This window comes from Rhea pennata, chromosome Z (assembly GCF_028389875.1).
Source record: "Rhea pennata isolate bPtePen1 chromosome Z, bPtePen1.pri, whole genome shotgun sequence".
Lineage (NCBI taxonomy): Eukaryota > Metazoa > Chordata > Aves > Rheiformes > Rheidae > Rhea > Rhea pennata.
The window spans coordinates 43,200,690-43,226,581 of NC_084702.1; the positions used below are offsets into that span (position 1 = coordinate 43,200,690).

A 25,892-nucleotide genomic window follows, 5' to 3' on the forward strand; every position below is an offset into this window, starting at 1 on the left:
ATTAGTCCCTGGCTTACAGTGTTAACACCTATCATTTGTGAAGCTATAAATAAAATGAGATCATTCTATTCAGTTATTTTTAGCTGGTATAGCCAGTAATGATATCCAGATCCCTAGTAATGAATCCCTTTAAAATGCTGCACAAAATACCCAGGAAATGGACTACAAAAAATATACTGATATTAAAGAATACTCGTGATTTTTCTGGAAGGACTGTGAGATGAGAGAAATAGCTAATATATCATTTATAGAAGTAATTACAAATCATAATGGGACCCCAGTTTAATGAGAATTTTGGAGTGGTTCCATCTGTACCACAGAGTGGCTTTGGATGTCTAAGTTTGTCTTTTATTTGAGTGTAAACTATAGCAGAACAACGTTCTTAAAAAGATATGGACAAAATGAGTGAGACAGACTGAAATAAAAGGATTTATACACAAATCCTTCCTTGCCATGTCTGCTGTCCTGGCAAGACAGTCCTTCCCTTTAGGTTCGTTTTCAGGCCAAAGCCTGATTGACTTCCTGAGTTGCCACAGATTCTAGGGACTGTAGATTCTCTGAGCTCCAATGAGAAGCTGGAGGGTAACATGTCTTTTCCTCATTGCTCTCGGTCCAGCCAGTGCAGGCCTTTTCCTCCTGTCCCACACTGTGCTGCAGAAATCTGTTGTCCTTGTGTCCCTCTGCCCTGCGTGGCTCCCTTCAGGGAGGAGCAATTCTCTGCTCTCCAGCCGAAGAATGGCCCAGGACAGTGCAATGAGACCATGTTAGTCTTTGCTGTCCAGCCGCTCCGTCTAATACGCCAAACTATAAAGCATTTATACAGCAGACTGAATGAATAAATGGTTCTACAGCCATGCAACTGCTTTAAAGAAAAGCTTGCTTGTCACCAAAGCCAGTGACTGTGAGGACTGTGAAATGGTGCTATATTCAACTATAGCTTGTTTAACTTGCAGATTGCCTCTTCTGGCTTAAACTGTTTGAGTAATAAATAAATGTGAAGTATTTCTAAAAGGGAATCTATTTCACCTTCACTATGTAGGTGAGTATTCATGTACAGTTTCCACAAAATGCATCTAACTTCAAAAAGCAAACAGCAAATCTAAATACATGTGGGTTCTCTATCAAGTACTCTATTAATCTTCCCACATCCATTCTAGGGCCAATGTTTTGTTTTAAATACAGTTTTGCCCCTCAAAATGACCTCCGAGCATTGCTTGTTAGGAAACTGTGGAGCAAATCACGTGATAGAGGAAGTGTTTTAATTGCACTTCTGTCTGTGGGCTGCATGGACTGATGGTTCTGATGGCCACAAGTGCTATTTTTGGATTTTGCAAGCAGTGTGTTGCTTGTGAACCAAAGGGTGTGAAACACTAGTATAATACTGTAAAAATTAAGAGTAACAAGTTCTAATAATTTAAAAATGCTGTCTAATTAAATATGGTACAGATGAGGCTGGAAGATGGGTTTATAATTTTCCATCTGTATACTAATTAAGACTCAATTTTCTTCCGTTTTGGAGCCTTTCACGCTGGTAGATCACAAGTTGTATGTCAAGAAATTATATAAGACTAAAGACTCCAATCTCTTCAGACTGGAAGCTATTCCCTTTTCATCTTTGAAGCTGAAAATTGTTTCACACACTTTGCATCATGAAGTCCTCAGAATATCTTCAGAATATTTAATCCTAATGAAATTGAATCATTTTTAGACATTTTAAGACACTTCAGAATTCTAGGATCTGTCTCAGAGATACTGCTACTCAAGGAAGTAAAACAGTCCTGAAGACTCTGCCCTCCTTTTCCCCATTGAGGTTATAATACTAAGATGTGGCACTGAATTCCTAGCCCCATTCAAGGGGGGAGATGAGGTAAGGAAGGAGATCATAGGAAATGGCTGGCAAGTTTTGTATTCTATTTCTAATTCTGTCACAGCTTTCCTATGTGACTGTAGGCTATCTTATCCTGCCTATGCCTCATATTCCCCTTCTGTGCACATAGATAACGGTGTTTTCTCTCTTCATGGTAACATGAATCTGAATTCATTAATCTTTATAAGTCACTCTCTCCTATAAAAGACACGCTTGCTGCATACAGCTCCCTCAGTAAACAGGGAAAAGGCTCATCTTATTCTCTTTCTTTCCTGTGCTTTTGAAACCAGTGCTATTTCGATTTCTGCTAAGACTTCCATTCAAAGACAACAGAAAACCTCTCTGTGCTTCTGTCTTCCTTGTGGCTGTGACTGTCAATACCAGTGTTAGGACTCTTCATTAAGAAAATATGTTTGAGAACTGTAGGCTAGAAGAAAGAGAAGCCTTATCTTTTCAATTAACTTCCAAAAAGATTAGTATTAGGTAACCATTACTGAGCAAGCCATTTTCCAGTTCATCTGTGCTATTCTCAAAAGTGCATCACTGATGTGTATGAAAATTATTAAGAATGAAATATGAAAAGTGTGTTATCTTAGGCAAATCAAATGATCAGAAAACAACTGATAAGATATGGAAACATTAAAATGCCTTTGCTGATAAGGGATCTAAGTTTCTTGGCTTCCCAGAGTGGTGTGCCTGTAAGTGGTATGCCAGTTTAAATCAGTAGTAGCAAACTGAAATAGTTCTGTTACGCTGTTCTCTCACATTCAGATTAAAACTTCGATATACAGCCTTCAATTTCAATTATATTAACAATAACTTCAGAGAAAACACTTTTTTGTATCTTGAAACACTGTATCTATTTTAGAAAAAATGCTTTGCATGGTAATTTCGCTTGCCTTAAGGCAAGATTACGTTGTACATGCCTAGTCACTGTATTTGAGGACCTCAAGAGCTGTAAGCAGAACTAATTGTGTTTTCCTTTCAGCAGCACAGGTTACCATGGGAGAAGGGCTAGGCAGCAGTGGATTCCTTGCCTGTCATCCCCAGAACAAGAATTCCAGCTCATATGCATACATGTATGGTATGTGCTATGGAATCCACAAGCTACTCTACCTTAGTCCTGACAATCCTGTATCAACAGATACTAAGTGTCTCTGAGACAATCTAGAATATGCAGGTTATAACAAGGCAGGCTATGCACGTCTTTCCTTTGATCATAACTGCTCCAGATGTCTTCACCAAGCAGTTATTATTGATCCCTCCATCATTCAGTACAATTCAGTACAGTTACACTTCATGTAATAATACAGCATGATTTCATACAGATAATTGCCTGCCCCTGAACTGTGCCTGCCCCTGGCTGTGGCACCATACATCTGAGGCCACCTGTTAAAGTAATGTTTTCTGGTTTTCAAAGACTTGTCACTGCACAAAACACCCTAGAAGAGCAGACCATAAGGCACCACAGGGCAACTTCTACTCTGTGTTTATGGTGCTTAAAAGTTGCTTTAGTTTACTGTGAACAGCAAGATTATGTCTAAAGCATTTGTCTGAGTAAAGATCTGTCAAAATAGTTAGTAGAAAACATAACCATAACAAATTCAAATTTACCTCAGTGTATAAAGCAAGAATTGGACATAAGCTAATCCACAGGGAATATCGATCTTTAATTAACAAATATTAGGTACTACTGCTCAAATTAACTACAGCTGAGAGCATTCCTCAGGCAGTAAAAGAATATACTGTATGTGACAAGCACTTTGTGCGATTACTTCTAAATAATCCCATTTCATAACAAGACAGTTTGCAGGTTTCTGAAAGGAAGCTGAGTAAATATTAAACTTAAGAAATAAACTCATGTCACTATAAAATTAGGTAGCATATGCTCTAGTTTTTACAACCACTGATGTGTAGTTTTTCCACTGCTAACTTTCTACAGCGATAACGAGCTTTCTGCAACTTCCCTGACCATGCCACAATGTCCTGTACCTGTACTTCAAAATGGACCATCTCTCTTTGAACCCTCTGAATTTTATCACACGCAGACTAGACCATACATATGCTGCATGCACAGGTAGAAGAGGAATATACAGTACTTCATTGACTGCAATCAGAAGTATTACGAGATGTAGACTTTACCAAATAAGCTGACACCACCCACCAGAGTTCAAATGGGCAGTGTGTGCTTTATTTTATGGGTGAAAACACTGAATATGTTTACACAATGAAAAAACAGCTTTAAGTTTTTCCTTTTCTTTACATACTTTTAAGACTTATTTTCAAAGCTTGAGTTAGATATTCAAGGCTCATTTTTTTTCCCCAAGTGATCGAGATCTACAAGTGGAGCCAGCTTTTCAAGAGCCTAATACCTAAAGAACTGCAACCATCTTAAGGTCAGTGCAACACCACGAGCAGTTAGAGGAAGTATTACATAATGTTTACAGACTTTCTTTTTTCTCCTCTTGAAGAAATCTGAATTAAGCAAGCAAATCTTTTCCTATTTTATTACTTAAAGAACACTCTTTCAACAGTCCCTTATTTCTGTCTCACAGTCATTTTCAGGTTTAAGGAAGTCTCTCTTTCCCTCCCTCCACCCCCCCTCGCAGTATTGTAGCCCCCTCATGTATTTCATCATGAGTATGCTGCTTGCATACTCACCTGCACTGAGGTCTTTGACTCATGCCCAAGTCCAGCTCAAGTACCAAAAAGCACTTCCTTTGCAGCACCTTTGGACATAGAGAGGTCCCTGCCTCTGCTTGTGCCCTTGGGAGCAGTATTTTGGGCTCATTCCAAGCCAGGGATCCCATTTATTAGACACCACCCAGGCCAGCTGGTTCACTCTATTCCCACGTGCCAGATACTGCTCTACAAATGCATAGGGAAAGTGAAGCAGCAGCCAATTTCTTAAGTCTGACATTGAATGCAGGAGGCTTGGTGGCTCTCCATGGCCATCTCTGGCAGTTCCGGCATACCTGTCATGCTTCTGCAGCAGTACCTTTCCTTTAATTCTCTAATGCAGTAGGATTGCTAGAGCACATAATTAAGGACTTGATCCTACAGCCTTAATTGCCACATAGGTATGATGGTGGACTTTGCACATGGGTATACTCGACAGTCAAGCCCAACTATTCAGCATTCAACAATGTAAGTGCTATATTACAGCTACTGGAATAGTTTCATGGCTTGAAATGAACTCTACATCTCTTTAAGAAAGTACTTGTAGAAAAAGTTAAAATGTGCACATCAAATGTGCAAAGCTTATTTTATGTGTTTTCTTATTTATCAGTTTTTCTCCTTTCCATCCCTCAAAAACAAAGCAGAACCCAAAGGGGGTTGTGAACTCAGAAAGGTGTTTCTTTTTCTGAGTTAGCTGGTCTAGTAAGACTTACATGTATTTTCTTGCTGTGGTGACAGTTGGACAATATGTGTACTCCACGCAATATGTAGCCACCCTTTAAGAACATGTCCTACCTTGCTAAAATGTGCACAACACAGGAACAAACTATCCTAATGCACAGTGTTCAGCATTCATATAAGCCATCAAGGTGACTCTCATTTTTACCCAGATTTTTTATATTTGCCTGTTAGGAATTTCTTCAATTTTAGGGACATGCCGTTAGCAAGAGTGCAAATGTTTAATATAGCTGCTCTTATGGGAGCAAGGCAATGAAATTTTGAGGGGTTACTGAGAGAGTTTCTCTGAAATGTGGTGCTGCAGCTGCTGCTTCCAGATAAAGGGCCAGTTTGCCTGTAGGTTTTTGCCAGCAGTAGTGAACATGAATTCTGGCAAAGACCCCAAATTCTTTTCAAAGACAGAGACTGCAGGAAGTTTGCACTGCCTAAGTGGCTACAAACCAATAAAATGCGTTTTCCAAAAATCTTTTAGCCATGCTTTATAGTAATTTTTTGTATATGTCTGCCAAGGCAGTTTAACCACCAGTCTAATGGATGGATGCTAACAGGGCAGACTAATAGGGCAGCAGTATTCATCTGTTTTCAGCCATTCTGCTGTTCAGCCACTTTAAACAGATTTTTTTTTTTTTTTTTTTTGGGGGGGGGGGGGGGGGAGAGGATGAAGAAGATTCCAAATAGAGAAGAAATAGAATATGATGTGAGTGATGTTGCTAGTTTATGAATTTATAATCATATATATTTCTTGCAAATTTTTTTGGAAGTGCTTCTTCCAGCATTTCTCTTTAAGGAAAGTTGCTGTGGAAAAACATACTACCTTTACATCTGTCAAGACAAAATGCTTTTCAGCTTGTTTCACTTTTATAAGAAAAAAAAATCACCAAATCTCATCTTAGCATGTATCGTTCTCAGAAGGATTTAGTATCTATTCCTATACCTAGACGTGCCGGTGAATGTTTTCTGCCTGTGTATGCCTGCAATCCAATTTTTGTACTCATCCTCCTCTGATGTGTAAGGGGAGAAAGAACATGTGTGGGCTGTAGTTTGTTTGTACCTGAACATACATGTATGAATCCCATTTGGGAGCCATCCCCTGAAGCCCCTTCCATCTCCTGTAATGTTTTTAAATTAATGTGATTGGTTTTATTACAAATCCTTTCCAAGATCACTCTCCAACACAGATTAAGCGAAGTGAAATCTGTTGACAAGGCTTGATTAGAAACAATGACCCCAGCTAAAATCAGGTGCTATTTAAAATGTCATATGTCTATACATTAAGGAACTTTCCACAGCTCTTCACTTCCTTTTGTTTGTTTCCATGAAATGACTACACTGGCCTTAGCCAAAAAAACAGACATAAAAAACCAAACAGAAGACCTTGCACAAAAAAAACCATTTCTGGACTACCAGGTCACAGTTCTGGTATCTTGCCACATATTCAGGAGCAAATTTAAACATTACTCTAGGCTTGCCAAAATCCTTCCCTGGTAAATCCAGTCTGACAAAATGCTCGTAAGCATGTTTCAAAGCAAATTTTTTTAACATGACCTAAACTTGACTGATAGGCAAATTTGCCTATGTGTCTGTATGTCCACTTTCAGCTATGAGAGTCCTGGAAGCCACTGCCCCTTGCATGACACACAGTATTTGAGTGTAGCAACTGGGAGATACTCAACACCAAATGGATGCAAATGGTCTGCGATCTTAAACATACAGAGCTCAGGATAGAAATCAAACCTCCTGCATAGATCCTAAGTGAGGAGCAGAAGATGTTACCTGTTTCAGAAGAAGTGAAAGCTCACATATGCAGACCCTTCCCCTCCTTAAAGGAGTAGCAGTACATCTGTCAAGTTACCAAAAGCTGCCATAAAAGATGCATGAGTGATCTCATAGGTTGAGACCTGTGTTTATGGGTAGAAGGGTTTATCTCTGGTAATACAATGAAGAGAGGATTTATGAAGCCACGGTGGATTTCAAGTTCCAATTTCAGAGTTACCCTTTCTTTTATCTTGCAATTGTCATACCCAGTTTGGAAATCACAGCTGTAGTTTGGAAGTAACTGTCATTAATAATAAAATGTTGACATATCATCAGAAAGGAATCTCTCAACTAAGGCACTAACTACTTCAAAGCTGCATATAATTTTATCTTAAGTGTGGAACTTCCTAGCTGCTCTTTACATATCTGAATGCAAAATTGTTTTTAGTACTGTAAATTCAAGGTATTCTCCAACACTCAACCAAAAAGAAAATTGTCAAAGGGAAGCTGTACAGTGCTGACATTTTTAGCACCAACATTTCATTATAGAATAAATCTCTATTGGCAAATGACTTAAAACCAAAAATCTTTGAAATGAAGGATTTCCTAGTAGAAGCATTGCTGGAGACTGGAATGCAGGTGTTGTAATGCCTGTAGATAGATTATTATTGCACCCTCACTAGAGAATTATCATGCTGAGAGAGATGGAAAAAATTATGGAAGGTCAGAAGATTGTGAAACATGTGCCCTCTCTTCTCCTACCGTCCCTTTAATTATTGACAGCCTGTCACTTAGGTCCTATGGTACAATGAATAATAAAACAGCATCCAAACTGTAGGTATACGGGAGGTTTTTCTTCCAAAAGAAATACTGCCATCTTGAGGCACACAATGTTTCATGTTTACCAGTCTGAGGTTTTCAGTTGCTGAGTACATCATCATCTTGAACAAACAAAAAAAACGTGCTTCTATGGACTACCAACCAAAGGATTAATACTTAGCATAAGATGGAAAGGTCACCTCCTACCTTGAAGCAGAGTTAACACTTTCTAAACATACTCAACTAAATATTTAAGGAAAACATCCAACTATTTTCCTTGTTGCAATGTAAGATCAGCAATGAAGACTATATCCATACCTGAGACCCTAACCTGTAAACATTTCCAAAAATACATACTGTATGTTGTCAAACACAAATGCAGATCATTGTCAGATGAGAGTTTAAACTATTAAAACTGAGTGGGTGCAGATTATGCGAGTGTCGTATTTATACACTTTTTCTTCTCTTCCAACAAAAGTAGAAATTTCAGATGGTATTAGAATTTCATATGATTATATTTAGAACTAATTAGAAAATGTAATTTACTTCAGCAAACAGATAGATTATACTGTGTAGACTACTCAAGTATTCAGCAGAGCAGCAACATTAACTTTCCTTTTCCTCTTACAGTGCCCTGAAGCTGTGCTGACCTACCGTATCCAACCATAAAGATCACACAATGAACTAGTACAACAGTTGAAATGAAGATTAGATCTTTCTTCAGGCAGGCCTCTGTCCAGGTTCATGTAAATTAAGTCTTTCATTTAACACTAAGAGGATTCTTAATTTCCTAGTTATTCTTAAGTATAAAATCTGATATCTGTATTTTCCTCAAAATGCTTTTTTGTTGTGTAAACTATTGGTGTTATCTTACTGTGCCAGTAGGATACCATACGATAGTACATACATATTGTATTCAGTATAAACAAATCAGAATTCCAGCCAGCAAAAAACAAATCAAGAGCAGCTGGATTCTGATCGCTTTTTTTCAAACAAGTATACAATTCAATTAAAATGAGGTAGGCTTTTCATATTACTTGATATCCTATGTTTGAAAAAGAAAAATTCCAGCTGATGTCCAAACAGATTTTATGCTTTTATGCTGTCTTTTTTTCTTCTCCCCAACTTCTCCAGCTAATCCTGAAAGACAGTGAAATATCAATCCTCCCGCCACTCTGCACAGACTAAGATGTGAATCTTCACCAAGTTTTCAGAATAACGGCCATGAGGGATTAGTCCCTCAAATGCTGTTTCTTCTCTGGGCTTACTCTAAGAGCTGGTCCTGTCCTACCATTTTTCCAAATGTTCTTTTGGTATTTCTGTGTAAGCATTTCACGTCAGAAAAAGACCCAAGACTTCTTTCAGTCTCTCCTAGACTCCTTTTTCTAATTTCCTTACATTATAGACAACTAGAGCTTGCAGGTGTTCAATAATCCTTCTGATTAGCCCTCTTGGGCATCTCCTTGCATTACTATAAGATACGTAATATGGCACATCAATATTGTTGAATTATCAGTTAGAGTTTCCACAGCCCAGAAGAATTGCCTCCTGGTCTTTAAGGAGCAAGAACTCAAGGTGTTGCTAAGTCTACTTCTCCCACAGAAAGGAGGAACATACTTCTGATCCTTAGTAATTAACATTTAGCTCTTTGAAATATGAAAAATTGCCAGTTTAAATTGTTGTAAAGCAAAGCGAGTAAGAAATTAAATGTGAATTTGTAATATCACAAAAACTGAGGTAGTGAAACTGATGGAATAGGCAGCGGAGAGCAGGAGTAAAGTATTTGTGTGTATGCTGTATAAAAGGCCAAGGAGTTTAAAGGTTTCTGTGGACTTTCATTTAAAAATGTATTCTGTTCCCTTCTCTTCTATTTTCTATGATAAAGTATTAGAGTGATCTAAAGAGTGATTACCTGTAGTTATGATCTAACATAATCACCACAGGCCTAAATAACCTTTCTTAATCACCAACCTTTCAGCATTAGAAAAATCATACACAAGAAAGGGAAATTATTTTGCCAAAATACTGCTTGTGAAACATCCACACTACTATTTTCTCAAATGGTCTTAGAAAACATAATGTTTCAGTAAGTTACTGAAATGAAGAGAATTGAAAGTCATCCATTCTCCTTTCTTCCAGCTACAGGATTGGGTGAAAATCTGAACATAACTAACCTACTCTTAAAATGTAGCTCAAGTAACCACACTTTCATTGTGTAAAAGTATAGATAAAGTTTGCATGCCCAAATGCATCCATAATTGCAGATAAAATGAGAGATTGTACAACTAGTGATTTCCAGGTACAATCACAGTAATTTCATGCACTTACATAGGTGCTAGCTTCCCAGGTAATTTACAGATAGGTCTTTGTTGCTACCAGCTTCATGCACGTATGCTGCAAAACACTGTACAGGATATCTGTAGCTTTACATTGGAGTCGGATCCTTCTCTCCTTGCATAAATCTGGAAAAGCTTCTTTGCAGTTATTTTAAACTTAAAAATAAGAATTTAGCTCTGTTATTTAGTAGGATAAAGTATGCCTCCTCCCATATCTTTTCTGTAGGAAATTAATGAAAAAGAGGCTCCTCGTTCTTATTTGTTCTTCTTTTGAGAGCTACTCTACCGGGTTCACAGTTACAGCCTGGAATGGAGAGCGATGACTGTCACCCTGCAGCCCCTTCACCCTCCCAAGAAACAGGCTCACCTCAGTTTTTACTCCAGGGCCAGCAAAACTCGATGAAATGAGAAAACCATTGCAGATGTCTAATTTGAAGCTAGAGGCCTAAGGAGGATATCCACTCTCATCCATTTTCTTTTTACTCTCTTTTCCCCTCCTTCCTACCCCTGAGTTCCATACCAACGCTCTTGCATTCAGTGCAATGAACCATGTCGCTTTTACTGCCTTGTAAACTCTTACAGCTAATACATGTCCTTCTCTGTGGAAAAGACAGCAGAGAGGAAGGTTGCTTTCCCCATCTCTTGAAACCTACCCAGCCCTGCGCAGATGTGAGCATGGTCTGGGAACTGGCTTAGCCCAAGGGAGGGGATAAGGCAGATACGGGCTGCAAGCTGCTGGAAGAGAAGCACACGAATCTTTTATGAAAAGGAAGGCATGTACAGAGCTTTAGAAAGACAGACTTTCCCCATCTCCCCCAGGTCTCTGTCTTGGTGGAGCTGTAATCCAGAAAGTTACTAAAAGTTGCTGTAGAGAGTAACTCTGCAAGGACACAACGTGCAGGAAGGACACTTGTTTGTTTAACTTTTTAGGCACCATCCAGCAGGCCTGAACTTCCTCTACCTAAAAAGTCTGTTTTTCTAGTGTAAGTTCTAGTAAAATAGAGCTATAGAGTTGGAAAATGCTTTTGATGTTTTAGGAGAAAAAAATGCAGGCAGATCCTTCTCAGAATTCTCCAACTCAGGTCACTATCTTAAAAGGCTTATAATTTTTTGATTCCCTCAATATCTTTGTACTTTTCCCTATTCTGTCTCTTTTGCCATTGCCCTTTTTTTGATTTTGTCTTCCTAGTCTAGTCTTCTAACTAAGGAAGTCTGCTTTCCACTAGCAATCCCTTACTGGACTGGTATTGGTAACCTCTGCAACTTGATATAAATTGTAGGTCTATGGAGATGGAGGGCAGGGGACCTCTCTCCATACTCTGGTTGACAAAGGTACCAAAGTTCGCTCACCAAACAAGGATTTTACATAACAGTCAACCAAAGAATCTGTCCCAAACCAAGTATTTTTTTAGGTAATATGACAAGTAGTAACAATACTGTCTGTAGGTGACCAAAGAGCGTGCAGTGGCATCCAGCAGCCCAAAGCAAGTTTGCAGCTACCCTTTATATACAATTTATCAGTATCTTTCATCTCTCTATTAGATACAATTTTCTATCATCTGTTTAACTAATTAGTATTCTCTCTGTATGTGAAGCAGACATTCAGGCTTCATTTCTTTACGTTTCCATGCGATCTTTTCATGCTGTATAGCTTAAATGCTTTATTTTGACAGTATTTTCTCATTGTACCAATACCACACATGTAGTGTGTAAACCTCATTAATGCTTTGACTATGCACATCCTGCTTGTTTAGTGTGTTATCTAACTGCTTATCCGTCATACATGCAAGCGCTCCAGCACACCGATTGCATAACTACAATAATTAGACTTCCTGTTTTTCAGGGTGTTTTTAAGTGTTGTTTTAGCCTGCACGGAGATAAAAGCAAATGCAAAGCAGTTAAAACATTGAAGCCAAAGAAATAAGATTATATCAGCCCCAGAACTTTGCAAACTAAGTTGCAGATCTGATGTAAACTAACTGTAAAAGAATGAAATTGGGATTTTAACTGATCCTGTATAAATTTAATCTGAAAGCAAGTAGGAGGTTTCCAATCACGAAAGACATGAGATGCTTGTATAGCTTTTCCAGGGGTGTAGCAAGACCAAGAAACATAACGGTCTTTAAAATGCAGCTTGATAAATGTAGTTAACAGGATCGTGCAATATAACTACCCATGATGGCAGAAGGTAGATTGATTCTAGAGGTCTCTTCCAATCCTATCTTTTTATATAGATTCTGAAAAGAGAAAAATTTGGTTAACTATATGCATGTGATCATAAAACAGGACCTAGTCTTTTATCTGTCAGCTTAACATTGGATGTCCTAGAATATCAACAATAAGCCATTAAGCCTTTTACATAGACATTACCAGAGATTACATCTTGCTGCTTTGAGGTGGGAAGCTGCTCATCTGATGAGTTTCAACTTTCACATCACAAACTTTTCACTATATCATACAATAGATTTCAAGCTCTTCAGAGCCAGAACTGCCCACAAAGTACTTGGGAAAATGAGCCTCACATCTCTCTTGAGTTTTCTATGTGCGCAGTTCCAGCAGATACCAGAACTATATTGACTTGATAAAAATGTGGTAAGTTATCCATGCTATAATTGTCATACTTTGATGCATATTTTGATGACAAAGTTACAACAGATTGTGGAAAAAATACCAATGAAGACAAAAGATAAAAACAATAATGTTTATATTTTTAGTATATTTTTATACCAATACCAAGAATAAACTTTCAGTCTGTTTTTGAGTATATTTTTATGCTGTTTCTAAAACCAAAGTGGAAATTCTGCTGCCCCTTCCCATCTTTTTCTTAATGGTATTCCTAACACACCACACAAAGAGTAATCTATCCTTTGAGAACCTGTTCTCATGAAGAAGTAATTTTAAGAACCATTTATGCAATCAGCTAGCAACAAACTCTGGCAAAACGGCCAAACATCTTTTATAGATCTGGATTCCTACAGGCCAATCTCGAAATCCTGTTGAACATACACATATGGGTATCAGGACCAGCTACAATCTCATAACTATTTCTTTTTCATTATTTCTTATGTTCTTTTGCAGCTCAGAAACTAAGTACAATACTAGTTTGGGGTCATCAGTATGTATGCCCTTTTCAAATACATGAAGAGATAACTTTAAAAAATGCCAAATATATTGCTATATATGTAATAAACCTTTAATATCATAAATTGAAGGAATCTTACTGCTTAATGTCTGCATCACGATTTTTGGAGCAGTTTCTAGGTTTCCAACAGTACTGGTTTTATGACTTTTAATTTCATGAAATATAAGCAATAATAATAAAGAAATGCACTATTATTTATATCTCCTGTTTAATGCAATGAAGATTGCACAGCTGATATGGATGTTTGATCATGCCATATTTCATTCTGCTGCTATAGCAAGAGCTTACTGTGCTTTCCGTGCATGAAGCAATAGTGACTCCCAGTGTTAAAACCACTGCATTAACTGCAAGCACCTGCACCTCTTTGTTTCTCATTTGCTCTTCAATATCATTGTTTAAAATCAGCGCAGTCTTGCTACCAGAAAAAGAACAGTCTACTATCTTGAAAAAAATGTTCTAAAGTGTTCCCTGCTAAATATAAGTATGTATTAAAAATGTCCTGCCTAGAATTTTAAAATGCTGAAGTATAACAAGCAGAAGCATATTTATGGTACTTATACCATTCACCTTTTGAATGGACAGGGCTTGATCAGATTGGATTTGTTTTAAAATTCAGAAAAATTCAGGATGGAGTTTTGCAAGGACTACATTTGAATTTCAGATTAAAGGGTGTCAGCAATTAAAAGAATCTGGCAGTCTCCAGCTGTCTATAAATATTGCAAATCCTTGAGAAACTTTGAAGCCTTATTTACTGGAAAGATCCGGATGACCAGACAGAAATATGTATGTTTAAGTAATAGGAAATGGAATGTAATGGAACACAAGCGTGGACAATGTTTATGTGGATAAAGGTTGCATCTCTGTCCGGGCCCTGAGGGCACTGATATCCCTCCCTGTCCCTGTGATCGGATGCCTGTCCTAGTGACTGCAGCCAGTTCTTCTTTCAAAAACTGTTTATCAGGTGACCAAAACCCATGATTCCATAAATCAAGGATGGAACTGGCTCAGTCCTGATCTTGACAGAGTGGTCAATAAATTAGATTCAGTAACATTTCAGTAAATTACAACATCACTATCACAGTCGGGCAGAGGAGGCAGAAAAATGTATGTAGAATGTAAGTAGAAATTAGAAGCTATTTATTACTTTAAAAATCTGGTGAGGGATGATGCAGCCATCAGGGGAAACCCCTGGCTTGCAAGGCTTAGAAGAGTAAGATGAAAACAGTGTGGTAATGTCATAATCAAAACTCATCTCACCAGTAGAATTGCTAGTGGTCTTCATTCTGTCATCTTTTAGAGCAAAAAGTTACTGACACATACAATTTATAGGAGTTAACATTTTCAAAGAGATTTCTCTAATAGAGATTTTTTACAGATCAAGAAAATTGAAATACATTAAAAATAAGAATAGGCCTAGCCATAGGTAAAGACAATATATTTGTCTTAAAGATACAGAATAGAAATATTAACTACAAATATGTATTTAATCCTGTTCTGTAAAAGGAATTAATTTATAATTTTAATGATAATTTTGTGTGACTGTTCTGCTATCATTATTTATTATTTCACAAATCTTTTTATTACCTGTACTTTTATGTGAATTTATGTTTGCTTTCTAAATTAATTAAACTAAATGGACTCACATATAATGCCAACTATACAGGAAGTACTCTCTATGTAGTTTGTGATATATGAGTTGAGAACTTATTCTTAATCAATGTAATACACATTTTATGCAGTACTTTTGAAATCACATTTTATTTTTTAATGGTGAAATACTTTAGAAAAGCTCAAGTCTAATGCATCTAACCCTGACAGAACTGGTATCAGATTAACTGAAGAATAGTTATCCCTGATGGGATGACCTGTCCCTTTTTTTGAATACTGCCGTAACAGCAATATTCTTTCAATCTTCTACAAGTTCTCCATGTTTTCCTTTGGGCAGAGGGGCTGCAGAAAGTAGCAGGTTGTAACAAAACAAAAAACCCTCCTTCTCCCAACTGTTCCCATTCGAAGCTCTCAGAAGTCTGGTGAGTTAAAAAAAAATCTTCTTGGTGATTAATAGCCTCATGAGTACTTCATCAACTCATATGAAAATACTGTATTTACTTTGCCTATTCAATTATAGGGTTTAAATAGTCACGTATTTTTCATGCATTTTACCTGACATATATTGTGCTGTACTTTTTTAGAGAACCCAAAAAATCAGCATGCAAATATTCTTTTATGCACTCATAATAAAATTTTCTTATTTTCTATATTTGATCTACACTTAAGCAGCATGGCTATGTCAGCTGTAGGCATGGGAAAGAACACTTACATTTCTTCCCTTACTTCTATAACCAACACAGGTATAACCATAGTAGCAGAAAGAATTTGCTAGTATAGCTCTAATACAAATAAGCCGTAACTATGCAATAACTTCCACAGATAACTACAAGTTTGCAATGTTTATTATCACCAACTTTACCATCAACTATTATCATCAAGTTTGTTAAATTCATTTTTAAATTATTTGGGTATATAGCTTCATGAAAGGGAGCTGGACAAAGGACAGCTTCTTCATCTCATCAAGTTCACTCTGCATTGCTTATGTGTAGCAAAAGAAGTATCAATATGAAAATTTAAAACATGAGAATTACCTGTAAGTGTAATATGCATGAAGCTTTTGCATCACTTGTCTTCTACAGTGAAACCTCTGGTGATCTGTAAGATGAATTATGTTTGTTAAAATACATTGTTTTCTAAAACTATGAGCTATGAAGGTTGCAAACACTGAGAATTCTCCCGAGCAATTTTATCAGAGTTAAAGGCATATAGAACTACATGGGCTAAGCCTAAATAGAAAGGACAGATTAGGTCACAGAAAATGAAAAAGATAATTTGATCAGATTTTTTTTTTGTAGGATCCTATGGGATGAAAGCTCTGATGGGACCATAATATAAAATATGTACTGATAAAAATCCCAGTATGCAACAATATAGTAGATTGCTGCTCAGAAAGGATTTTGATGACACAAATCGTAATCATAAATGCCTGACTCTAATCAGTAGTAAGCTCAGTGGTTTCATCTCTCCATATATCCTGATTTTGTCAAAACAAAATTTACAGAAGCTGTGTATGAACAGTCTCAAGTCTTAACTAGCATTCACAGCTGAGATAACACAAAATAAAACCTTAAATTAAGATTGTTTATTTACCTCAATTACCTCAAAACTTTATTTCCTCAGTTTCTAACTCATTCTGAGTGGAGAGTCAAACTCATTTCTTGTATCTCATGCTGGAGCAAACAAATTACCTGTACTACAACGGATCAGCAGAAGTTGTTCTGCAGATTTTCGTGGTTCTAATATCTGTCAATAAAACTGCCAGTGGAACAGTTCTACTCTCATTTTTAGGGCCAAAGCACTGTTACTAAGTGAATAGGAATAAATGAGTTATTTATGAAAACTGATCATTTATTGTCTCAGTTTTCTATATTTTATACTACAAACTTTATAGCAACAAGTCTTCAGGATCTTCAGGTCAAAGATCAAAGACTGAGCTTTAGTAATCAAGAGAAAAATGACAAAAATAAGGTAGGAAAATGTTCTGAAGGTGAAATTACCTAGAAGAGGCAAGACTAGAAGAGATGATAAAAGAACTAGGCTATTTACAGTGTAATCATATATCAACTTAATTGTTAATGAAGGCATGTTAGAAAGTGTAACCTTGATTATTCATCAATATTGTATAATATAAATTCATAGAAGAAAAATCATCCTTCTCTGTGTCCTGTACATCTATCCATCCATCTACCTAATCTATCTATATCTAGCTATGCATCTCAACATAATGGGACAACATTTATCAGATATAAAGAGACCCATGCCCAGATTTCTGCAGGAAGTACTAGTAAGTGATCATGTAAGTAAAGACATATCACAATGACTATTCAGAAGTTGCAGCGCCAACTTTAATTATGCCTTTTATTCTGAATGCCATTTAGTTTGAATGCTTGACATAGACTTTCATGTTCTTTTAATATTGTTTTTGTTTGGTCTTTCTGAAATACATGCTTGAAAACAGGAAAAAACTATTGTCTTTTTGCAGAATTAACCACAGGTTATAAGAATGGACTTCAATGAGTTTTAAGTTCAGACAAAAATGTTCTACTACTCTACTTTTCACCCAATGGTGCAACAGTATTTTCTTCATAGTGAACATGTCTTTATTGTCCTGTTGAAGACCAACGCTAGAGATAACAGTAATAGTGTCTCAGGTGTTTCAATCCTAGCATAACTTATTCCTGAGCAAAACAGCAAAAGATCTGGTTCATCCGGTATATAACACCATGCATTGCTGCTGCTGCCACCCTTTTTTTTAATAACAGTACTGCACCATGTACATCTTAACTGTAATTTGTCTCCTACTTTTACTAAAGGCAAAATTCCATTTATATTTAAGCCTATAAATTTCATAGAAATCAATTTACAGCACTAATTTAGAATTTAATGTTAAACTGTGTAAATCAAATTTGCAAAGCATTGTGACCTATATTTGCAAAGATTTATGCACTACTGAGCAATGAGAGACAGACATACAGTTGAGCCAGACGTGAGCAGAGCGTACACGGACGGAGGCCACGTCTAGGCCTTGGTTCTCATCAGACGATGATTTAAAGCAGTGAAAAAATGAATTAGCTGGGAGGGAGGGAGGGGCTGAAGTAGAAGCCATCTTTTCTGAAGACAAAAACTTGGAGCACGTGTTAACGTGCCACTGCAAAAGCCCATCTGCAGTCTTGCACAGGCACATTTAGGCTGACTCCTGTAGGCAGGAGGCCCATTGCCTTTCCCTGCTGGCATTACAAATTTCTCCCCCAAACTCTTTAAGCACTAAAAAAGAATAAATAAAAAAGTAAAAAAAATTGGGGGTAGCTAACATACTATTGCATGGAGGCTCAACAACCAGTATTGCACGAGTACCTATACACCTCTAAGTGTATTTTGTTACAGTAACGCCTCCACCAAGTGTGATACTAGGTACAGCAGGCACCATGGGGCAGAAGCACGCCGATATTCGTGTGGCAGTATACATTCGTTCCTATTGACGTGTATTTACATACCCGGCACGGTGTATTTACACAGAGGTGCACGCGCACACAACCTGCGGTTAGACGCACGGAGCCGGGCAGGGGGGTGACGTGCGGCGGCCGTTAGCGGCCCCCCCGCGAGGCGGGCGGCCGTTAGCGGCGCCCTCGAGAAAGGGCTCGGCCGTTAGCGGCCCCCCCGCGAAAGGGCTCGGCCGTTAGCGGCGCCCTCGCGAAAGGGCTCGGCCGTTAGCGGCCCCCCCGCGAGGCGGGCGGCCGTTAGCGGCCCCCTCGCGAAAGGGCTCGGCCGTTAGCGGCCCCCCCGCGAGGCGGGCGGCCGTTAGCGGCGCCCTCGCGAAAGGGCTCGGCCGTTAGCGGCCCCCCCGCGAGGCGGGCGGCCGTTAGCGGCGCCCTCGCGAAAGGGCTCGGCCGTTAGCGGCCCCCCCGCGAGGCGGGCGGCCGTTAGCGGCGCCCTCGCGAAAGGGCTCGGCCGTTAGCGGCCCCCCCCCGCGAGGCGGGCGGCCGTTAGCGGCGCCCTCGCGAAAGGGCTCGGCCGTTAGCGGCCCCCCCCCGCGAGGCGGGCGGCCGTTAGCGGCGCCCTCGCGAAAGGGCTCGGCCGTTAGCGGCCCCCCCGCGAGGCGGGCGGCCGTTAGCGGCCCCCTCGCGAAAGGGCTCGGCCGTTAGCGGCCCGCGCCGGCGCAAGGCGGCTCGGCCGTGCTCCGCCCCCCGCCGGGGGCGCCCGGGGCCGCGGCTGGTGGCGCGGCCTCAGGGCGCTGCGGAGCGCGCAGGGTGCGCGCCCGCGCATCCTCCCGGCCGCCGGCTCCACAGCCCGCCGCTGGCGGCAGCACCGCCGGGCGCCGCCTCCTCCCGTCCCTCGGGAGAGGTCAGGGCGGCGGTAGCGGAAGCTTCTCCCGGCTCCATGTCCCGGAACCAGCCGCGCCGCCGCCCCACGGTCGCCGCCACCTGCCGGGCCGTCCGCGCCGGCAGCATGACAGCACCCGTCCCCGCCGCCGCCCGCAGGTGACACCCCCGCGGGCCCTCCCGCCAGGGCGGCGGCGGCCGCGGCCGCAGCCAGGCGCTCCCCTGCCCCCTCGTCTCCTATATGGGCCACCTGCTTTCCAAGGAGGCAGCCAGCCTAAGCCGGGAGAGGGGCCGCCGCTGCCGGCGGAGGAAGGTGCCGCCGCGGAGCCGGAGCTGCTTCCTGCGCGGGCCCTGCATGCTCTGCTTCATCGTGCACAGCGCCAGCCCGCCCGCCCCCGAGCAGCCGCTGCCCGGCAGGGACCCCCTGCTGCCGCCGCCGCCCTACGCGGCCCTCGGCGCCGCGGAGCAGCGCGCCGCCCGCCGCCTGCTCCGCCTCCCGCCCGCCGCCTGGGAGCCGCGGGGCCGCTGCCAGCGCCTGCTGCTCTCGGGCCTGCTGCCCTCGCCGGTGCGGAGCCTCCTGGGGCCGGCCAGGCCGCCCGGCGAGGTCGCCTCCGAGATGGTGTGCAAGCGCAAGGGGACCGGCCTGCCCGCCTGCCCCCCTTGCAAGCAGCCGCGCTGCGGGGCCGCCGCGGAGCCCGAGGCCGCCGCCTGCCAGTGCCCGGCGGAGCCGCAGCCCTGCGCCCTGCCCTCCGCCGCCGACTGCGCGGCTGGCGGCGGGGGCGCGCCGGCCCGGGGCCCCGCCGGCGAGAGCGGCAGCGGCGGGCAGCCCGCCTCGCCGCCGGCGCCGGACGAGGGCGAGAAGGAGAGGAGCAGCGAGGCGGGCTGCGAGGAGCCGCTGGAGCAGCCCGGGGACTGCTGCCGGGAGCCGCTGCCGCCGCCGGCCCCCGACATCAACCAGCTGCCGCCCTCCATCCTCCTCAAGGTGGGTGGGGCGGGCGCAGGGGCCGCGGCCGGGGGGGCGGCGCGGCCGCGGGGTGGCCCCGCGCGAGGGTCGCCGCCCCCGGGCGGGCTGCGGGGCTCGGAGGCGCCTTCCGGCGAGCCCGGGGGGGGCGGGCGCCGCGGGGCCCGCCGCGGCCGGCAGCACCGAGAGGGCGGCGGTGAGGCGAGGGGCCGCTGCGCGCCGCGCCTGGAGAGCGGGCTGGGTGGCGGGGACGACGGCAGCGGGGGCCCTAACCCGAGCTGAGGGCAGGCGCGGCCTTCCGCTCTGGAGCGCGCCGCGGAAATGTTCCAGCTCGTGTCTGAACTGCGTGACATCTCCTTCAGCTGCACTGTGTGCTGTACTGCATGGCTGTACCTACTTGTTCAGCGTCGATGACGAAGTACTAGGTTAGCTGTTTAAGAGAGGGGAGAGGTAGATAACCATTGCAGTGGGTGCGCCTGTGTAGACCAGAACTGTAGATTATAAACTAAACTATTTTTAACCGGCATTAAAAGCTTTTCTATATTAGTCTCTACCATAAATCAACTTTGGTTTTACTGATCTCATAGCCTATGTCAGCCAGAACTGAATTCTTAATCTCTGATTTTGTATCTTCAAAGTACGCTCGCACTTTGTTTCCTATCTCTATTGCTATCTTCTTTTTTTCTTTTTTTTTTTTTTTAAATTTGTTCTCTTGTACTTTTGAAAGTGAGCTTTCATTTTAAGCTGAATTGTCAGTCTAGTTAGTATACTGGCTCTCTTCATCTGAGCTTCAGCTGAAAGAGTGAGTGCATGGAACTGAATCCCTTTTTGTAGTTAGTTGCATTTTTGTTTTATTTTGGGAAATAGGGTATGGCATATTATGACAGTTTTACTCTAGGGTCAGACGGCTAATCTCAGAGCTTGGTGTGCTAATGGAGGAGTGTGCGGGTGTGTGTCTGTCCATCCAAACCTGTTCCTGGTGACCTGCTAGTTGTACAGCCCCAGCATCCAATGGAGGTCCTCTACTCTTTTCGTTAGCAGTGATCTGCTTAACTCGCCTCCCATTTTATGGGCCTTGGGTTCATCAGATGTAATTGATGCAGTTTTGAGGTTCCTGTTTGTTCATGTGTTTAAGCATTCGCTAATCTTACTAGTCTATTCTGAAATTGCAAGATTGAAACTTTGCTACGTGAAAAAGAGATTCATCATTTTGCCGATGTTAATTTAAGATCACATTATTCTTGATAATCTGTTTGATTAGGATTTGAAACCAGAGTAACTTGATTATTAAACCTTATTTCTTACAAGGTATGACTTGTATTTTTTTTTTCTTTCTTTTGGTCATAGGTGTGATTAATTTGATCTGTTTATTTTGGTACTTTCTCAGTTTCACTTTTCTAAAAAGAGCAGTCTCATAACTCAGGTGTAAAGCAGTTCTTCTAATAGGCAAGATATGTCATGCCATCTCGCTTTTGGACTTCTTTAAATGTTTTTCCAAATAATTTTCTACTCGATATTGACATAATAGATTGTATTTGTATTTCTACTTCCAAGATATTTTTAACTTTTTTTCCCTGCACCCCCTAATGTTAATTAACTTGTGACTGCTGGAGTCATAAGCTCATCTTTAACTCCAGAAGTTAGAACCAGCCTAATCAAACTTTTTTTTTAATCTTTCTTTCAATCATTAACTAGAAATGTGTGGGTTTTTTTTAGTCTGCTTTCTTACCCTACTCTGTTACAGGGCCTTTAACTTCAGGTTTCTGAACAATTTTCTTCATACAAGTGCTTAAAGGCTTTAATACATTGGCCTTTAGCACAGATGTAATGTTTCAAACATAGTCCTTTCTCCAAAGGTGCCATTTTTCTATTGAAAGATGGGACACACATCCTGAATTTTTGATAAACTATTAGGCCAAGATAGTCTAACCTCAGTAGTTTCAGGGGTTAGATCCAGGTTTGATAGCCACGTTTCCTTCCTTGACTTCGACCTCTGCCTCTGTGACCTCCTGCTGCGATGGCTCTAGCACAGCAGCAACTGTGGTTTTGCTAGCATTGTCTGTGTGTTAGCAGGAGACAAACCTGCTATTTTCTGTCTCTTGAATGAAACTTTGTAGGAACTCCTAAATCATAAGTGGCCAGTGACTGCTTGAGCTGTGTTTTGTTCCGACAGTTGTTGTCAGACTGAGCTTGACCTGTGGATCATCAGTTGGACACTGCTGACCTCAGGAAGTTTGTAGCGTGCAATATGCTAGTTAATCTCATCTTGTTCAGCTGTTCCATTAAATGTTTATAAACTGTTTTGCTTTTCATTTGGTTACTAAAAGATGCATCAAAAATATTACAGAGAGAGCGAAATTTCATCTTTAAGCTTTGTAGATAAGGGTGAGGTGTCACAGATCTGAAGTGGGTAATTTCAGTCCATTCTCTTTAAAAGCTGGGAGGAACTAAGGAATTTATAGATTAGTCATCCTGACTGTAGCCTAGACAGATACGGGAGCAAGCAATTACAAAGATCCATATGTAAGCACGTAAGACAAATTCACAGCACTTTTTGCCATATATTGCTATTCCTTGCCATTTACCATTTCACTGGCTGCAGATCCTGGTTTACCACTTTGTTCTAATGAGATACTTTGATGTTCATTCAGCACTAAATTCTGGTTGGGAGTAGGTCTGGGTTTCTCAGCTTGAGAACCTTTGACCTAGAGGATAATAGGATGATGAGAAACAACTGCAAGTGATGAAAACAAATACCTAATAAAACCTTGTTGGTTTGATACTCAGAAAAGTAACTGCCTTTTTGTGTATCAGAAGACTGCGTGGCATAGCTTCTCGTTAGTAGAGTCTTTGTCATGTTTCTTTGTGTTATTTCTGTACTTAATTTAGGAAGCATAATTGAGATGAAACCAAAATAAAAGTATGTGGAAGGGGAAAATACAGAGGAGTTGTTAATATTTGTCTCTCAGACCAGGAGAATCTGTCAAGGGGGTTATAATACATCCAGAAAAACTGCTATGATCCCAACTGTTTGTATTTTATCTATGACTTGGCTGAGGAAATGGAGGACATCTTTAATGAAGAGTATTCTGAAACTTGGGGAAGGTGCCAAACTGAAGGGATGCAGACATATTAGAGGATATGATTAGAACTCAAAATATGATAAATAGGTTTAGAGCTGTCTATATTGACTTTCACAGTGTTGATTTTAAGATGTAATTGCCAAGTAGAAATGCCTTTTTGTATCTCTTAACTCTATTGATTAAACAGCAGCATTGCAAAGAAGGTACTCGTGTAAAGTGGTCCACCAGGCTGATTGAGTTTAGCAATACCAGTTCAAACACATAAGTCTTCCTTTTTGATCTGTAGGAAAAGGAGCTGGGTATATAGGATGCAGAAAGGAAGTTTTGATCTGCTTGATACTTGCCAAGCCTTTGCTTGCAGTACTGTGTGAGGTTGTGTGCACTGGACTCTCCTTAAAAATCCCACAGGCAAATTGGAGAGGAATTGAAGGAGAGCTAGAGGATGTGAAAATATGACCTATGACAATACTTTGACAGCTTTGTTTCATCTAGAGAAAGAAAACTGAGATCAGGTGCACACCTCTGGTATGAGAAAACTGATAAAAGGTTTATCTGTGTTTCCTGTCCTTTGTGATACAACAAGAAAGAAAAAGCTTAACTTGATGTAGGAGATTTAAATGAGGTTTGTGGGAAGTAACACTGTGCAAGAACATTTCAGTCTTTGGCAAAGATTACTTCCTGTCTCTTAGGTTATATGAGTATGTGGGTGTTTGGGTCTTAAAAAAAAAAAAAAAAAAAAAAAAAAGGAGGAAAAAAAGTGGGATGTCCTTATTGGTTATCAGAATTGTTTTAGGTGTGCTTGAACTTGCTTCAGAGCAGAAAAAAGCTCTAGACTAGATGACCTTTCTGAGGTTGTCTGTCATTTTGCTACTTCTATTTTTATAAACTATGAATGCATGTTATTCTCTCTGAAGCAGATACACTGTCATTTTCAACTTAGAGCTTATGTACAATGAATGAAAAAGTATATTTTTGGTTATTTTGGTTTTCATAAATATATTGTTGTTATTTGGGGCATTACTGATTCCTCTTCTTGATTCCTTCCTCTCCCACACTGTGAATCCTTTTTTACCACTTTTCTCATGCTTTCCTTGCTGTAATAACTGCTTTTACATGTTTGTTTTGTTAATGTTGATGCTAAATTACTAGCACTGAATTTAAAGTTATCAGAGCAATATTGAGAGGGTTTGATTTAAAACCAAAGCTCTTAGATGTAGCTGGTCAGTTGACTCCTGGACACTGGCATCTATTTGTACTAAGCTTATACCTGAAAAGACCAGAAATACGTATTTCAGTTGCACTCAGGTTCCCTGGTCTGGAATTGTTTCAGACTGTATTTTTAGTTATAGCACTAGGAAGAATTAAAAAGATTTTCCCTGCTTTGAGGCTGTTACAGAGAGTTAAATGTATGAGTAAGACTGATTTGTTCTCTTGAAGTTCACTGTTACCCTGTTATTACAATAGGGAAATGAACCAGCTTTAACTTTTCACTGCTAGTACTGTGTGAATTGTTGAGATTGTTATGGAGGAGAGGTGCCCGTATACTGGTAACAAAAGCAAAGATAGTATTATGAACGTTACTGTCAATGGTAAAGTTCTAAAAGATGTCCTGATACGTTTTGTGATTTGTTGCAGAATTATTAAAAAAAAAAAAAAAAAAAGGTATTTTGCTTTCTGCAGGTATGTGTTTAAAAAATAGAAATAAAATAAGGTGGCTTTCATGTAAACATGTAGGTTTCCGTGTTATGGAGTTATGTATGGATGGAAGAGACAGAAGTCTTGGTTTGAAATTTCTGCTTTTCCTGAAGCCAGGTGTCTACCACTTCTCCTTTACTCCCTGTGTACTATCTATTATTTAATGGAAAAAAGTTAATAGATTAGAAGTCTTAGGGTATTCAAATGCAGAGTAAATTAATTTAACGTTTGTTCCCATTTCCTATTTATTCACCTTTTGTTCAGGGTGCTTGACTTATTTGGTCCTTCCTAGATTTTGGTATGACTTACTGTGCTCCAATTGTAAACTGCTGCGGTGATTCACGAGCAGCTCAGATGGCTTTTAGTGAGGACAGTGTCAGAGGCTGGGAATCTGGGTAGCTGAGCTTCATCAGCTCCTTCAAGCTGAGATGTCTCTGCATGTTAGTCAGAACACTTTCTCTCCAGTAACAGGAAAGGCTTGAAGCCGTGTATCAGCATCTCCTATTCATGTCTTAGAGATGGAAATTAAAGTTGGTTTTTGCATTACAACTAAGCCAATCTGTTAGCAAGTAGCTGCTAAGGGCAGTGTCTCTCCGCCTTTTGTAACCTCTGGCTGCATGTTCCTGCTGCTTCCTTTGTCTCTGTGTAGTGATCACGCAGTTGCAGAGCAGGTTGGTTCAGCTGGCTGATCTGGTGCAAACCTAGCACTGCAAGGCTTCTTCAGGATCAGCTGCCTGAAATGACTTTTCTGAGCACAGTCACTAAATCCAGTGTGAGGGGAGCCAGGAGTGGGGAAAGGGTAGAACTGCTCCTGCTGCCCTAAGAACAGCTGAGGTGTGTTGTGAAATCACATCATTGCTTTTCCAGGCTCACACTTTTGTTGGTCC

General features: G+C 40.9%; 1 protein-coding gene across 1 annotated transcript in view; it reads left to right on the forward strand.

Annotated features, from left to right (window-relative positions):
* The first annotated feature begins 19,288 nt into the window (after nt 1-19,288).
* FBXL17 (F-box and leucine rich repeat protein 17) overlaps nt 19,289-25,892 on the forward strand; it is a 290,001-nt gene continuing 283,397 nt past the window's right edge. Inside the window, exon 1 of the mRNA XM_062600332.1 lies at nt 19,289-20,248. Within this exon, the coding sequence (XP_062456316.1) occupies nt 19,508-20,248 (741 nt within the window). The 5' untranslated portion in view covers nt 19,289-19,507. The remainder of the gene's footprint in view (nt 20,249-25,892) is intronic.